Raw genomic sequence first — 18,034 nt, forward strand, 5'->3', positions numbered from 1 at the left:
GAACAATTTTCATTTGTCGTATCATATGTATTGTTATCGGCAAATGTTGTCTAGTGTGTGGCCAGCTTCTCTGATAGGGAGGAGGGTAATGCTGGATCTGTAAGTGACATAGGGGTTTACATGAAATGATGAATGGGGAGATGAATGGGGAGATGAATGAGGAGATGAATGCTTCGCTATATTGTAGCATTGGGTGACTAATACTGACTTCAGGCTGAAGTAGATGAAGGATAATAATACTCAGGTTAGAATAGCAGTGCGCTTGTCCTGACTGTGTCAGAGACTGTTTATACATCAATGTTTTCCTCCGGTAAGACAGAACGATGACGACGGTGACCGGGATATACATAATAACCCTCTTCTATTGCAGAATCCAACTGACTTTATGTATTTGTCTCATGTGTTTGTGTAATTGTATTGTATTTACATCCCGAATACAAGGCCAGACCTGACCCTTTCATGTTACATCCTACAGAACAGACTGGTTCCGGGCCTGGCTATTACTGTCCACGTTCGATTCATTGCTGATGAATGGAGATATTACTACGATTGTATTCGTGTTCACTGCAAGGTAAGACTACATGGAGGGAGTGTTGCTGTACGGCAGGTCTATGGCGTATTTATAGGCTATGTATGGGGGTCATAGTGGCAAAGAGAGGGGGGTTGGAAGGCTACTAATTACCCAGGACCAGGACTAGTGGGACCAGTTACCTGACAAATGGAGTAGTTCTTCTCAACCCAGCACACGCTGCTCTGTGTTGGGCTGCAGTGTGGCCAAGCAGGTGCTTAAAGTACGGCATATTTTATTCTAAAGGTGCATGGCCACGCCTTCCACAATTAAGCCATGCCCCCGGAAAAGTACCTAGGCCCAGACTGGCTCTCTACTGCCCTGCATATTGGGCATGTGCAATGGGAATGGTGTGTGTATATTTAAATATGGTATATATGGGGTATATATATATATATATAGGCTGTGTATGGAAGACGTATTGGGCATGTGCATGGGGGATATGTCGTAAATACTTGGGGAAGTAAGGCGGACGTGTAGGCGGTTGGCCGCTGTGTATAAATGCATCAGGCTTGTGAATACTGGCTACCATCTGTCTATACTCTATCTGACCCAAATGGTTCTGTTCCCAGGGTGACGAGACTCTGCTGGTGCCCCTGCACGCTTATCCAGCCATAAACCTGACAGACTTCCCCTCTCACATAACCTTATCTGATGTTGCTCTCGGACAGAGGTGAGCTCCACAATCTATCACAGGATCAAATTGAACGACAAATATTGATTTTTCTGTTTAGTGTTTTCCTGTTTGCGCAGTGTGGGAGGGAGGGTTGCACCGAAGTATCAGGGAGCCGCTATATAATAGCGGGTAATGGCAGGATGTGCGCTTCGGAGGAAATTCTAGTCTTAAAAGCCTTAGACAATGGACTGTTATGAGGACCGGCAAACAGATCCTCTCAGAAGGAGATTGGGTTACTTGTGATTACACAAACGTTCTCCTTCTAGAACACAAATTAGATTTCAGCGCTGATAATAACATGAAGTACTGACTGATAGGAGCATGGATGGTCTCGGATGAGACCACCGCCTGATAAACTGCTGTCTGTTTAATAGACTTCTCAGGCCGGGAAGTGAGGAGCAGATGTTGTGTCATGACTGCAGCAATGCGTTTAGGTGTTAAGTATACCAGTTGTGAGACCAGCGCTGTCTCTCGGACAGGATGAAGCCATTTGTTTTATCTCTGGAAGGACTGTTTATAGAGTCCTGAGTGTGTTTCCTTTGAAGCATTGGCCCGAGACCATGTACTGACAAGTGCCGTATGTAACGCAATGAAGTGTTTGATGTGTTTATATATTGAGCAAGACTGTCAGTAAGTGCATACAATCTACTGTCTGTCATCTGTCCATACAGCAAATCAGTGCTGTTATGCATCATGTAGGTGATAAGAGAGCCCCCGGATCCTGGTTCTGGTTCTATGGAGCAGGCAATACATAGTCTCACAGCAGAACCCGGAGCAGGTAGTCCAGATTGATCCCAGTTACTGTGGCGTCTTATATGTAAGTGATGAGGATGCTCTGAATGTGGAAAGTTGGAGATGTTAAGGGATTTTTAGTTTAATTAAAATGATAATATTGTCCGGGAGCGAGCAGCTAGAGATGGGTCAGAGGCCAGACAGGACCAGCGTAATAGCTTGGAGATGACGTCTGCTGGGACTGAGACCGTAGGGGGAAGTAATAGAGGAGTGTAGAGAGCCAGCTTCATTAGGGCTGTAGATAGGGAGATAGAGAATCACTGTGGGTAAGTAAATGGATGAGGAGTAAGGGACGCAGGCTGCTAAGTTATAAAAGTGATGGGAGACATATTGTCCTATGCACAAAGAGAATACATTTATATTGTACATCTATGTCATGCTTAAATAAAGAAAATATATATATATAAAAAAAAAAGTGATGGGAAACTCAGCCTGGAGTGTAGATAGACGATAAGTGGATGAGGGGTAAGATAGGCAGGCCACAAGTTATCAAAGTGATGGGAGACTCAGCCTAGATTGTAGATAGATGATAAGTGGATGGGAGGTAAGATACTGTAGGCAGGCTGCAAAATCATCAAAGTGCTGGGAGACACAACCTGGAGTGTAGATGGATGATAAGTGGATGAGGGGTAAGATAGGCAGGCTGCAAAATTATCAAATTGCTGGGAGACTCAGCCTGGAGTGTAGATAGATGATAAGTGGATAAGGGGTAAGATAGGTAGGCCACAAGTTATCAGTGATGGGAGACTCCGCCTGGAGTGTAGATGGATGATAAGTGGATGGGAGGTAAAGGCTGCAAAGTGGATCTATGGGCTACTTTACAGGCTAATTTATAGGTCCTTGTTTGCGTTTCTTGTACCTGATTTGCCAAAAGAACTAGCCACACTCTGAGAGTCCTTCCGCTTCTAAAGAATGAGCCCTTCAATAATAGATCTAGTGATGAGTTATGAATTAAGGGTTACCCATTTGGACAGAGGGAGACTGCTGAGGAGAGTCCCACTGAGATGTTGCTTCTCAGCAACAATCTGCTCCAAATCCCTTGCCACTGGTGCTGGTGAGTTGCTGATTTTGGCCACTAGGCCTGATGTGCCTCCTACCAAGGTGTTACCGGCTACCAGTCTTCAAGCTCCTGTGGGCACACTAGCTTCACCCAATATATGGGCTTCTCCAAGTTTGACTTTGTTTAGTAGGACAGAAGGTGATCTCTTCTCTTTAGGCAGTCCCACAACTATTTATCAATTTTGGAGATACCTGGTGGGAATCAAAATTCCAATTCCCAAGTTATCCCATGTCAAGAACGGACTAAAAAGTACTTTTGAAACCTATTCTTTCCCCACAATGAGGTGACACCCCTGGGTGTGAGTTACAAAGCTCTAGGCACTGGTATTGGGTGCTTTAAGTTAATTATTTTAATTCTCATTTCCTGAATATTGAATTCTGACTGTTGAGTTACAGTCGAGCTTGGCCAAAACGGCCCAGGATTCCGACTGTCGGGACGCCCTGAGATAAAATCCCAGATAAAATAACGCCCATAATGTCCTAACATCAGGTGTAAGATTTTGCTGTTGGTGGAAACATGGTCACACATCAAGGAGCGTAGTGGGATCAGATTTCTGCAGGGGGGACACCAGCAGCTGATATTCATCACCAACTTGTTGATGTGTACGGTAATAACGTCATGTCACGGAAATAGGTCACAACCTTTGATAACGGAAGGAGAAACATCGCCACTCGTTTTGAACGTCTGCACTTTCAACCCACATTCTTTCATGATGCCCGTCTCATTGCACTATATGCGATTGTGACCAGAGGCCTTTGATCTTTGCCAGGTCCACCTTTTTTTACCTAAAGTCAACATACAGGTGTTGATGGTAATGGTTGCTTGGGGATACTATCATCAGCATATCTATAAAGAGTGCAGGGTAAGCAGTCGTTTTTTAGAACAATGCGCAGTTGAAAGATATCGCCCATTTAGGAAAAATCTTGCCATTGCGTGTGACTCGTATCAGGCTCCTCGTGTATTGTAGTAGATCCTTAGGTGTGCAGGTATCTAAGAGTCTTGCATAGCTGTCAGTCCCATCAGGTATAGCTTCTGCTTAATTCACTCAGTTATCCAGGCTCAGGCTGCCAAGACAACAGCCAAATACATTTCTCTATTTATCAGTAAGATCTCAACAGCATTCGCTGCTCCAATCACTGTAGACACAACCGTGGTAATTATTTATCACGGTAAATAGAGACATGTGTTTGCTTTGGTAACCATGAATGTCCACTTGCCATAAAAAAATCTATTATTTAGCATAACTTTCAATGGAAACCAATTAAACATATACTGTAATCTCCTTACATAATATAATAGAAAGTCTCAGAAGCGCATCTGTCTGAACGCGCTAATCTTGGAAACCGCTGGACACAATTTTTGTGCAGTTTTCACTATTATATAGTGCAGTTCTCGAGGAAGGTTTAGATATATTATTATTAAACATCGTCCTATCCCATATGGGAGCCAAGTTTAGTGAATCAAGTTGATGAAAAATCACTGTGGAAGGGCCAGGCAGTGTATGTGAGAAGACTTGGCGAGGGGCGGGGCGGGTGATGTCAGCACACCTGGCAACAGTAAAATGAAAATGCATCAATACTCATAAAGAGGAAAGCTCCCATAATATATAACCAAGTAATAATAATAATCACAATAATCAAATATCCAACAAAATTCTTAATCGTGTTTTATGTGTCCAATATAGAAGAAATATAGGATAGTGTAAAGTTGTGTTCTGTATTTGCCTCTGATTGTGTACCTATGATGGTGACCACAGAGTGAGAGATTTAGGCTGGCAGCTGACCTTTTGAAAGAGGGGAAAGAGGATACAACAGTAAATCCCTCTTTGGTTCTGCTGTCAGCGGCCTGTCTGTAGACACTGTAGAACTAATCAGACTTTTCCAGGGTGATTATTGCTAAAGTCATAAACAAAGTGTCAGGTAACACGTAACTATCAATTAATTCCAAATATATTTGCTGCATATAGTCTTTCTCGCTTTGTTCATTTGTTATGGTGTTTTCTGTTATTAAACAGGACTCACTAAATCACCATCGAAAACACATGATAAATAATTGAAATTAAAAATGTAATATAATATAATTTGTATTTGACAAAACGCAGTATAAGTAGGATAATACATTGCACAGAAAAGTGTGATTGTTATAATCTTCAATCTCCATAGTATAGCATGTATTAAAAAGGACATCAAAAGAGATAGTGGAGACTTTATGACAAAAAATTCTAATTGCATACTCATGGATTGATGCTGACATGCGTTTCGCCCTTTGACATAATAAAAGGCAAAACGGCTGCATGGTGCTATACCGGTCACATCTGCACCAGTTTCCTCCAACAAGCCCAGGTATCTGCCCAACTCCATCTCGGCACCACTGATAAGTCTGACTGTCCGACAGCCTTATCAGTTGTGCCAAGAGGGAGTTGGGCAGATACCAGGGCTTGTTGGAGGAAACTGGTGCCATGCAGCCATTTAGCCTTTGATTTTGTCAACAGGCGAAACGCACGTCAGCATCAGTCCAGAGAACCCAGAGTTAATAAATACATTTTTCTCAGGTAATGAGGAATTGAGACTGATGTAGAAGGTCCAGTTTTTGTCATTTATTCCAGCAATTTACAAAAATATATTTTAAATATGAAGGATACATTGTTTTGATAGTGAAATTTGTAAAGTACAATTATAGAATTATGTGGTCCCATAATGAACACGTGTCTGCACACTTATGATCTCTGTGTCTTTCACCACAGTGCACAGCATGTTATCACCTTACGCTGCAGCTGCCCAATTGATTTTGAGTTTTGCATCATTTCTACACAGCCTCATAAAGATTTCCACATTGCTCCAGTGTCAGGTATGTATCGCCATGACCAGTCCTGTGCTGCTGAGAGTCATGAGACCAGTCCTGTTTTATAGGTCCAATGGGAGTAATGCAAAGTCCGGGAAAAAAGATTTATCGTGCCCAGTTACTATAGTGCTATCTGTGAACATTTCAAATGGAAGTAATGGGAAGGGTCTTTCTGTTTAGTTTACGTCTGTCTCGAGATATGTCAATCCTAAAATAGAGATGGGGAAATGTAAATGTCCATACAGTCGCAGGGTGAAAACTGTGTGATACCATTTGGAATTACCTGGATTTTTTGCATGAATTGGTCAGAAAATGTGATCTAAGTTTCATGTAACATCAGATCACATTTTCTAGCCACTGTATTTGCATCTATACTAATGGGAATCTTTTATTTTAAACTTCTGCCAGATTTTAAAGGATAAATACGCCTGGTGCCCTCTTAGGTAATTTCAAATAGACATAGGAAAGTAGCGGCACTCTTGGATTTAGAAAAGAGAAATACACTAAGCAAAGTGAAACGTTTCGATTTTAATTCACAAAACCGTCATCAGAAATAAAGCATACAAAAAGGTCTTCCCTTAAATAACATATTCTCGATCACCCAGTGCAAATCACATGTGAACAACTACTCCTGCAGTTCCGGTGAAGCCCGTAACAGTGCACAGTCCCACTGTCATGACATCATTCACCAGAGTTCCGCCACATGGTCAGAAATATGGCTACAAATAGGCGTATTTTTATCCGTTCTGCTTAGTGCATTTCTCCTATAGAGTTAGATTGCCGAGCGTAGCGAGGCCCCGTCCCCGAACCTTGGCGAGCGAAGCAAGCCATGCCATGCAATGGGACATGGCACATTTATACGGAAGGGACCTTTTGGGGCGGTACCAGGAAGTGGTGACAAACACTCAAAGGTGGCTACAGCATCTGACTCCATGCAGCCGTTCCCCCCCCCCATTACAATAGGGTCACTCATAAAGACCCATTTAAGATCTGTGATTGCATTGAGTCTTTGTATGCAGTTGCTGAGATTAGACCAGTCCTGCCAGCTGAGACATATTCTTGCACATTCTCTGTAAGAATACAGCAGAGAATGCCATTAGTGTATATCTATGAATACCACAGTATAGCGCTACCTTTTATAAGGACACCACCGTGAACTAATAAAAAATTATTAGTACTTCCCTTCCTTTGAGTTTGAGTGTGATTTCTTTGTGTTTCCTGATCGGTTGACTCTGTCAGTAGACTCCGAAATGTATTTTCCAAATGTGTATATGGAAATAGAGAAAGAAAACACTGGTTGTGTATCTGTAGTTGTCTTATTCTTTTTATATTATGTTTGCGAGGCTTGAAATCAATGCATACCTCACTTACATAATATCAGACATTATAAATCATATAAAGGTATCTTTCAAAACCAGTGGGTATCGTACCCGTACTCACGATGTGATGGCGGTGTAGACTCGTATCAAGGTATCTTTTCCAGATTCTTGTTCAAAAACAATGTATGGTACTTATGTAGTAACTGGGCTGCCGATTTTGAAATCGGGTCCATCGCATCGCATCGCACCCGACCAAATCGCATGCGATGCGATGCGATGCGATGCGATGGACCCGATTTTTCCATAGGATTCAATGTTAAAATGGACTGAGTCCATTTTAACATGGAATTCAATGGGAAAAAGGGGTCCTTTTCATACCCCTACTATCCAAGTGGGCATGGAGTTGGACATAAACCTGTGGCGAGCGTAGCGAGCCACCGAGCCCGAAGCGTGGCGAGCGTAGCGAGCCCCGCGAGGGGACACAGAATACCGTCCCCTCGCGGGGCTCGCTTCGCTCGCCACGCTTCGGGCTCGGTGGCTCGCTACGCTCGCCACAGGTTTATATCCAACTCCATGCCCACTTGGATAGTAGGGGTATGAAAAGGACCCCTTTTTCCCATTGAATTTCATGTTAAAATGGACTCAGTCCATTTTAACATTGAATCCTATGGAAAAATCGGGTCATCGCATCGCATCGTATGCGATGCGATGCGATATCGCATCGCATCGCATCTGATTGTATGCCTTAACTTAAGGCATACAATCAAAAAATCGGCAGCCCAGATACTACATAAGTACCCAATGTATTTATTGATAAAAATACAATACAGAATAAAACGTAATTTTATTCTGTATTGTATTTTTATCAATAAATACATTGTTTTTGAACAAGAATCTGGAAAAGATACCTTGATACGAGTCTACACCGCCATCACATCGTGAGTACGGGTACGATACCCACTGGTTTTGAAAGATACCTTTATATGATTTATAATAGTATTCAAGGAAGAAAAAAGATGACTCTTTTTTTGGGGCACAACTTATAAATGATCTATTATGATTTTTTTAAATCTACATATGAGAGCCCCTACTCATGACACTACACAAGTCACTACTACATGAGAAGAATGTTACAAGAATTACATTTTTTTTTTATATATATTTTATGCATATAGGTAAGGGAGTGGGAACACCAAATGAAAAACAGTAAAAATCCGTGAAAAATTAATAGAGTGTTACAGCCTTGGTTTGAGATGATCTCAATATTGGGGTAATTTCCCCTGAGGCATTGATATAACCAGGCTGTGATTTATATAAAGTGACAAATTGTGCTGAAAATAATAATAAAGAAAAATATATTATAATAAATAATATAAACGTGAAAGATATATAAATGGTTAAAATTGGCGAAATATCGTTGTTATCAGGGTTAACAAGGCTTATGGTCCTGTGGTAATTTACGACGCACTGTCTAAACTGTAGATTATTTCGGCGGAGCCAGAGGGGGAGATTGTTCAAATATAGGATGGCAGATAGAGAGTATAAAGTGATCTCCTGACTCTCAAACCATTCCTGCTTTCCGGCCGTGTGCCACTTGGGCAGTGAACGGACCGAATGAGGGGGTGTGGTATATTTTGAGATCAATTGGAGATCAGTGGAAGGAAGAAAAAATAGGGATCTGCTGTTGTAGCCTGGGTCCAGTATTACCCCTGTTAGAGTATCCAGCGCAGGAGGTCAATCTGTAGCCAGGTACAATGAGAGTCCCTTATATATGGAGATAAAGAAAACCCCTTGTGGGGAAAGATTGTTGATTTATATAGTACATATATCTCTTAACCACTATCCACAATTTATTCTATTGGCCAAATCCTATAAGCTATATTCAAAGTTGCACTAATATGGTTGATCCTTTAATATAAATCAAAACTGTAGTCCATATCTGAAGCAAATCGCTGGCTAGTAAATATATGGAGATTAATTACACAGATAACGTATTATTAAACATAGTCACCACAGATGTTTAGACACAACTAGTTATTTTGGTACTATATATACAGAGTTGCATACCCTATATAGGTCCACCTGTGCGTCACAATGAATATGTATGTGTGTAGTAATTTCCTGCGATGTGCTCTTTAAAAATCAAGAAAGAGAGAGCTCTGCAGCCCCAAGCCAAATGTGGTATTATTAGCCCCAAAACAATACAAGGATAAGTAATTTGCTAATTGCACATAAGTATTAGTTGGGTGGCTCTTCTGTCACAGTCAATAATGATACTATGCAGTTCAATATAAGTGCAACAATCGCAAGAATCTAGCCATATCAGATTATATGGAGTAACATAACAAATGGATCACTTAGCGTGCACATCCTCTGGCTCCCATTTTCCAGCGTCAATCTAGCCCATCTGTGCCCGTCACCCGTCTCTGGACGCGCATTTCGCCTGAGCTTGTTCACCTGCATATGCTGTGAATCCAGCAGCGTGTTTTATACTGTTTATCTTTCGCGGGTGTCTAGTCCCCTCCTATTGCTGGACAGATGCGTTCGGCATTCTGACTATGTAACTGGCTGTCCCCACTGTCAATCTCTTAACGGCAACCATGGCAACTATATGCGCCGACCACTGACAATGATGTGATGCGTATGAAGCACCACACGATAGAGGTAAATCTCAGGTACTACGTGCAAGTGCCGCACGTAGCGTGGAGGGGGAGGGAGTGGGTGAACAGGGGAAGAGATTGACAGCGGGGACAGCCAGTTACATAGTCAGAATGCCGAACGCATCTGTCCAGCAATAGGAGGGGACTAGACACCCGCGAAAGATAAACAGTATAAAACACGCTGCTGGATTCACAGCATATGCAGGTGAACAAGCTCAGGCGAAACGCGTGTCCAGAGACGGGTGACGGGCACAGATGGGCTAGATTGACGCTGGAAAATGGGAGCCAGAGGATGTGCACGCTAAGTGATCCATTTGTTATGTTACTCCATATAATCTGATATGGCTAGATTCTTGCGATTGTTGCACTTATATTGAACTGCATAGTATCATTATTGACTGTGACAGAAGAGCCACCCAACTAATACTTATGTGCAATTAGCAAATTACTTATCCTTGTATTGTTTTGGGGCTAATAATACCACATTTGGCTTGGGGCTGCAGAGCTCTCTCTTTCTTGATTTTTAAAGAGCACATCGCAGGAAATTACTACACACATACATATTCATTGTGACACACAGGTGGACCTATATAGGGTATGCAACTCTGTATATATAGTACCAAAATAACTAGTTGTGTCTAAACATCTGTGGTGACTATGTTTAATAATACGTTATCTGTGTAATTAATCTCCATATATTTACTAGCCAGCGATTTGCTTCAGATATGGACTACAGTTTTGATTTATATTAAAGGATCAACCATATTAGTGCAATTTTGAATATAGCTTATAGGATTTGGCCAATAGAATAAATTGTGGATAGTGGTTAAGAGATATATGTACTATATAAATCAACAATCTTTCCCCACAAGGGGTTTTCTTTATCTCCATATATAAGGGACTCTCATTGTACCTGGCTACAGATTGACCTCCTGCGCTGGATACTCTAACAGGGGTAATACTGGACCCAGGCTACAACAGCAGATCCCTATTTTTTCTTCCTTCCACTGATCTCCAATTGATCTCAAAATATACCACACCCCCTCATTCGGTCCGTTCACTGCCCAAGTGGCACACGGCCGGAAAGCAGGAATGGTTTGAGAGTCAGGAGATCACTTTATACTCTCTATCTGCCATCCTATATTTGAACAATCTCCCCCTCTGGCTCTGCCGAAATAATCTACAGTTTAGACAGTGCGTCGTAAATTACCACAGGACCATAAGCCTTGGTAACCCATTTGTGACTGTCACCTGATAACAACGATATTTCGCCAATTTTAACCATTTATATATCTTTCACGTTTATATTATTTATTATAATATATTTTTCTTTATTATTATTTTCAGCACAATTTGTCACTTTATATAAATCACAGCCTGGTTATATCAATGCCTCAGGGGAAATTACCCCAATATTGAGATCATCTCAAACCAAGGCTGTAACACTCTATTAATTTTTCACGGATTTTTACTGTTTTTCATTTGGTGTTCCCACTCCCTTACCTATATGCATAAAAAATATATATAAAAAAAAAAAAAAAAAAGAAAATGTAATTCTTGTAACATTCTTCTCATGTAGTAGTGACTTGTGTAGTGTCATGAGTAGGGGCTCTCATATGTAGATTTAAAAAAATCATAATAGATTATTTATAAGTTGTGCCCCAAAAAAAGAGTCATCTTTTTTCTTCCTTGAATACTATTGTAACTACCTATGACTCTTGGGAGCACCACCAACGAGAGGGATAGGACCAATTGGTCCAGTTATTATAAATATGTTGGTCTATTTAATTGTGATAATTTGAACAAAATGTCAGTGCTAGTCACCCCCCTTTTTTCCTGTCTATGATTTATAATGTCTGATATTATGTAAGTGACATTGATTTCAAGCCTCGCAAACATAATATAAAAAGAATAAGACAACTACAGATACACAACCAGTGTTTTCTTTCTCTATTTCCATATACACATTTGGAAAATACATTTCGGAGTCTACTGACAGTGTCAACCGATCAGGAAACACAAAGAAATCACACTCAAACTCAAAGGAAGGGAAGTACTAATCATTTTTTATTAGTTCACGGTGGTGCCCTTATAAAGGTAGCGCCATACTGTGGTGTATCACCCCTCTTTTTTTCTTCAATTCCATATTTGGGCCTTAAAGGTTAGACCCTGTTGATACACTACCAGCTGCAACCCTGTGAGCGCCTGAGAAAAATCCCGAACCCCAAATTCGTATCTATGAATACCGTCCATGTTGAGTCCAGGTGGACATTTACTCCCTGTAGATGGACTGACTCCTAACTGTGAATGAGGCCCTTGGTTGTGACGCGGTAAATACACTGATCTCCATGACAACACATCTGTATTATTTATGCTGTATTCTCCCTAATGAGACTGGGTGCGCAGGATTTCCTATTGTTCTTTATCCAAATTAAATTCAGTGTAATAAAATAGTCATTAGAATTTACTTGTGTTAATCATTTCTTATGTGTTTGCTTGGTTTTATCATTCACAGCAGGATGTGTAACTAATAGTCGCCATAACCAGATTACTGTAATAACTCGGTGAAATGGGTCCAGTCTTCATCATTACGACAAACCTGTCATGCTTATTCATAATTAGCCAATAAGCTTTCTGAGTTTTATAAACGCGGAAATTCATTGTAAAATAAGTCACAATATTAAATCTGTTAAGTTATAGCAGCAACAACAGAACGACCTAAGTAAAATTAGACAGTGGTGGGATTCATCCGGTTCGCACCGGTTCTGCAGAACCGATACCTAATGTTCTATTGGTTCTGCAGAACCGTTCGCTAGCGCCGTCCGCTACTTGTAATTTAGACAGTTGCCAGCCGCAGACAATGTAAAGCTGTGAGAGCTGAGCGGAGAGCAGTGCACTGCCCGGCTGTATGCACAAAACAGGTCAGCGGCTATTGTGAACGCTCCCACTGGACCGCGAGCTAATGGGAGCTCACGATCCGGCAGCCAATCAGAATCGACAGTGGTGGCTCCTTATAGGCTGCCGGGCCGCAAGCTCCTATTGGCTTGAGAGTTCAAAAAAGCCTTGGACCTGCTTTTCAGTATATAGCCGGGCAGCCCAGCGTTCTCTTCCCGGTTGTCACAGTTTTACATTGTGTGCGGCTGGCGGTGGCGTTACATATAAAATGCAGCAGCATTTCACTCCCCCTTGACAACGAGAAATTTACACCCCCCCCCCCCTTGGCATCCAGCATGAGCCCCCTGGCATCCAGCTTGAACCCCCTGGCATTGAGCATGAAGCTCCTGGCATCGAGCAACCCCCCCCCCCCTCCCCCCTAGCAGTGAGCATATAGGTAAGTGGCACTTATGTGTCAAATATGTGATGGGCATCATGGTGTGCGGCATAATGTGTTATGGGCATTACGGTGTGTGGCCTTATGTGTAATTGGCATTATGGCATGCAGCTTTATGTGCAATGGTCATTAGGACAGAGAACCTGTTGTTAATTTATTTGAATCCCACCACTGAAATTAGCTATATTCATTTATTATAACCAACCTAAACTAGAACGGGGAGTAACCTGGTAGATTTGCTGCGAGCATAGACCACGCCCCTTTTCTGGAAGACCACGCCCGCTTCCACTGCCACCAAGGTTGGGTGGCATGATATCCTGGATTTTAAAGTATGAATGCAAACAATTCGGCTCTTCACCAGGGTCGGGCTGAGACCTGGGACTTTGTCGTCTTGCTATTTCCAGCAATTTCCCGGGACGCAGTCTGAAAGGGGTATTAATCATTACAAAGTGTTTTTTTAGGATTTAACCCTGAACTGTCCACATCATATCAGGGAAAGGAGCTTTATGATTCTGACACAGATGGTTACTTTGTCTTCCATCTGTTTCAGGCATTATTCCCGCGAATGGCGTAGTGGATGTGATTGTGACGTATACACCTACGAGCTACGGAACAGCTCAGGTCAGCCTGGAGTTACTGATCTCTGAGTTCAACGCTAAGCCGCGCTGCTGTGTCATTACTGGGACCTGCTCCCCAAATCTGTCTGCAGCTGATAAACAGTAAGTACCCCCTTTTCAGTCTGCGACTGGGTCAGAGTTGCGTCCTAATAAGGCTTATTCACTAATGTGTAATAAAGGTGCAGATTATAGACTTTTGCTTCTCTACCAACACTGCCATCATACAAGGCTGTAGGTGCCCATGCCGCGTACCCTGCTAGTAGATATATCGCTTCTCCATGCGCGGATTTGTGCCTTACAAATCCAGCTTTGCCCAAATCTGCTCAAAAACGCACCAGTGAGTGGGTGTATGGAGCCAGAGCTCCATACACCCACTCACTGGTGCGTTTTTGAGCAGATTTGGGCACAGCTTGATTTGTAAGGCACAGGGGACAGTTTTCACTTTGGAATTGCGCTGCATGTAAGGACATATTTCCATGTGTTTGAAAAACACTGAAACCAGAATAAAAGATCCTGTAATACAGTATAAACCCAATTTATTTCCCTATGGGCCAGATTTACTAAGCTTTGAAAAGTGATAAAATGGAAAGATAAATGACCAACCAATCAGCTACCAACTGTCATTTTTCAAACCCAGACTGTAACATGGCAGTTAGAGCTGATTGGTATTTGTGTGGGCCCATTGTGAAGGGATATTGATACCTGTGTATATTATTGTGGGTGCGGGGATTGTGGTGTCCGTGTATATTATTGTGGGTGGTCCCTAATGTGCGAGGATTGTGGTGTCCATGTACATTATTATGGGTGGTCCCTAATGTGCGAGGATTGTGGTGTCCGTGTACATTATTATGGGTGGTCCCTAATGTGCGAGGATTGTGGTGTCCGTGTACATTATTATGGGTGGTCCCTAATGTGCGGGGATTGTGGTGTCCGTGTACATTATTATGGGTGGTCCCTAATGTGCGGGGATTGTGGTGTCCGTGTACATTATTATGGGTGGTCCCTAATGTGCGGGGATTGTGGTGTCCGTGTACATTATTTTGGGCGGACCCTAATGTGCGGGGATTGTGCTGTCCGTGTACATTATTGTGGGCGGTCCCTAATGTGCGGGATTGTGGTGTCCGTGTACATTATTGTGGGCGGTCCCTAATGTGCGGGGATTGTGGTGTCCGTGTACATTATTATGGGTGGTCCCTAATGTGCGGGGATTGTACTGTCCGTGTACATTATTATGGGTGGTCCCTAATGTGTGGGGATTGTGGTGTCCATGTACATTATTGTGGGTGGTCCCTAATGTGCGGGGATTGTGGTGTCCGTGTACATTATTATGGGTGGTCCCTAATGTGCGGGGATTGTGTTGTCCGTGTACATTATTGTGGGTGGTCCCTAATGTGCGGGAATTGTGGTGTCTGTGTACATTATTGTGAGTGGTCCCTAATGTGCGGGGATTGTGGTGTCCGTGTACATTATTGTGGGTGGTCCCTAATGTGCGGGGATTGTGGTGTCCGTGTTCATTATTGTGGGCGATCCCTAATGTGCGGGGATTGTGGTGTCCGTTTATATTATTGTGGGTGCGGGGATTGTGGTGTCCGTGTACATTATTGTGGGTGGTCCCTAATGTGCGAGGATTGTGGTGTCCGTGTACATTATTATGGGTGGTCCCTAATGTGCGAGGATTGTGGTGTCCGTGTACATTATTATGGGTGGTCCCTAATGTGCGGGGATTGTGGTGCCCGTGTACATTATTGTGGGTGGTCCCTAATGTGCGGGGATTGTGGTGTCCGTGTACATTATTATGGGTGGTCCCTAATGTGCGGGGATTGTGGTGTCCGTGTACATTATTATGGGCGGTCCCTAATGTGCGGGGATTGTGCTGTCCGTGTACATTATTATGGGTGGTCCCTAATGTGCGGGGATTGTGGTGTCCGTGTACATTATTGTGGGTGGTCCCTAATGTGCGGGGATTGTGGTGTCCGTGTACATTATTGTGGGTGGTCCCTAATGTGCGGGAATTGTGGTGTCCGTGTACATTATTATGGGTGGTCCCTAATGTGCGGGGATTGTGGTGTCCGTGTACATTATTGTGGGTGGTCCCTAATGTGCGGGAATTGTGGTGTCTGTGTACATTATTGTGAGTGGTCCCTAATGTGCGGGGATTGTGGTGTCCGTGTACATTATTGTGGGCGATCCCTAATGTGCGGGGATTGTGGTGTCCGTGTACATTATTGTGGGTGGTCCCTAATGTGCGGGGATTGTGGTGTCCTTGTACATTATTGTGGGCGATCCCTAATGTGCGGGGATTGTGGTGTCCGTTTATATTATTGTGGGTGCGGGGATTGTGGTGTCCGTGTACATTATTATGGGTGGTCCCTAATGTGCGGGGATTGTGGTGTCCGTATACATTATTATGGGTGGTCCCTAATGTGCGGGGATTGTGGTGTCCGTGTACATTATTGTGGGCGGTCCCTAATGTGCGGGGATTGTGGTGTCCGTGTACATTATTGTGGGTGGTCCCTAATGTGCAGGGATTGTGCTGTCTGTGTACATTATTGTGGGTGGTCCCTAATGTGCGGGGATTTTGTTGTCTGTGTACATTATTGTGGGTGGTCCCTAATGTGCGGGGATTGTGCTGTCCGTGTACATTATTGTGGGTGGTCCCTAATGTGCGGGGATTGTACTGTCCGTGTACATTTTATGGGTGGTCCCTAATGTGCGGGGATTGTACTGTCCGTGTACATTTTATGGGTGGTCCCTAATGTGCGGGGATGGTGGTGTCTGTGTATATTATTGTGGGTGGTCCCTAATGTGCGGGGATTGTGGTGTCCGTGTACATTATTGTGGGTGGTCCCTAATGTGCGGGAATTTGGGTGTCCGTGTACATTATTGTGGGTGGTCCCTAATGTGCGGGGATTGTGGTGTCCGTGTACATTATTGTGGGTGGTCCCTAATGTGCGGGGATTGTGGTGTCCGTGTACATTATTGTGGGTGGTCCCTAATGTGCGGGGATTGTGGTGTAGGTGTACATTATTATGGGTGGTCCCTAATGTGCGGGGATTGTGGTATCCGTGTACATTATTATGGGTGGTCCCTAATGTGCGGGGATTGTGGTTTGCGTATACATTATTATGGGTGGTCCCTAATGTGCGGGGATTGTGGTTTGCGTATACATTATTATGGGTGGTCCCTAATGTGTGGGGATTGTGGTGTCCGTGTACATTATTATGGGTGATCCCTAATGTGCGGGGATTGTGGTGTCCGTGTACATTATTATGGGTGGTCCCTAATGTGCGGGGATTGTGGTGTCCGTGTACATTATTATGGGTGGTCCCTAATGTGCGGGGATTGTGGTGTCCGTGTATATTATTATGGGTGGTCCCTAATGTGCGGGGATTGTGGTGTCCGTGTACATTATTGTGGGTGGTCCCTAATGTGCGGGGATTGTGGTGTAGGTGTACATTATTGTGGGTGGTCCCTAATGTGCGGGGATTGTGGTGTCCGTGTACATTATTGTGGGTGGTCCCTAATGTGCGGGGATTGTGGTGTAGGTGTACATTATTGTGGGTGGTCCCTAATGTGCGGGGATTGTGGTATCCGTGTACATTATTATGGGTGGTCCCTAATGTGCGGGGATTGTGGTTTGCGTGGGCGCCCGGTGGAGCCACAGTAACTATAGAACACTAGGCCTGATGTCGCCATCACATTATGTACTGTTGTGTACAGCTTATATGTTTTGTATACCTGCGTCTTTACTTCAGGTAATTTCCATACTGTGCACTAAATATTCCGCTGTATCTAATAATAGCCACATTCTTTTCCCGTTGCCCCAATGATCCCTATAATCCCTACTTGTTCCCGCCACTGTGTTTGTTTTGCCCCCTGCCCCTAATGGTCTTGTGACTTTTCTGAAGGAAAGAAAGCTCAGAGAAAGCCTCGGCTTTTCCCAAGGAGCGACCAAAGGGCCCGGATAAGGTGACCTTTCAGGTGTCCCGGAAGAAGAGACACTTAAAGACACTCCAACAGAATGCGTCTCAGGTTAGTTATAATGCTTGTCCCGAGCAGCCGAGTTCCATTACTGGTCTTCTGGCTTATATCAGGGGTCATTCAGACCTGATCGCAGACCGAGTGTTATTGAATGATCGTAGCCTGCATGCGCAGGGTCATCCTGCTATA

General features: G+C 43.4%; 1 protein-coding gene across 1 annotated transcript in view; it reads left to right on the top strand.

Moving 5' to 3' along the window:
- CFAP221 (cilia and flagella associated protein 221) overlaps positions 1-18,034 on the top strand; it is an 85,062-nt gene that overhangs the window by 16,524 nt on the left and 50,504 nt on the right. Inside the window, exons 5-9 of the mRNA XM_083154312.1 lie at positions 476-571; positions 1,141-1,241; positions 5,840-5,943; positions 13,798-13,966; positions 17,773-17,896. Of these exons, the coding sequence (XP_083010438.1) occupies positions 476-571; positions 1,141-1,241; positions 5,840-5,943; positions 13,798-13,966; positions 17,773-17,896 (594 nt within the window). The remainder of the gene's footprint in view (positions 1-475; positions 572-1,140; positions 1,242-5,839; positions 5,944-13,797; positions 13,967-17,772; positions 17,897-18,034) is intronic.

The sequence above is a fragment of the Crinia signifera genome, chromosome 7, assembly GCF_055691185.1.
Source record: "Crinia signifera chromosome 7, ASM5569118v1, whole genome shotgun sequence".
Classification (NCBI taxonomy): Eukaryota; Metazoa; Chordata; class Amphibia; order Anura; family Myobatrachidae; genus Crinia; species Crinia signifera.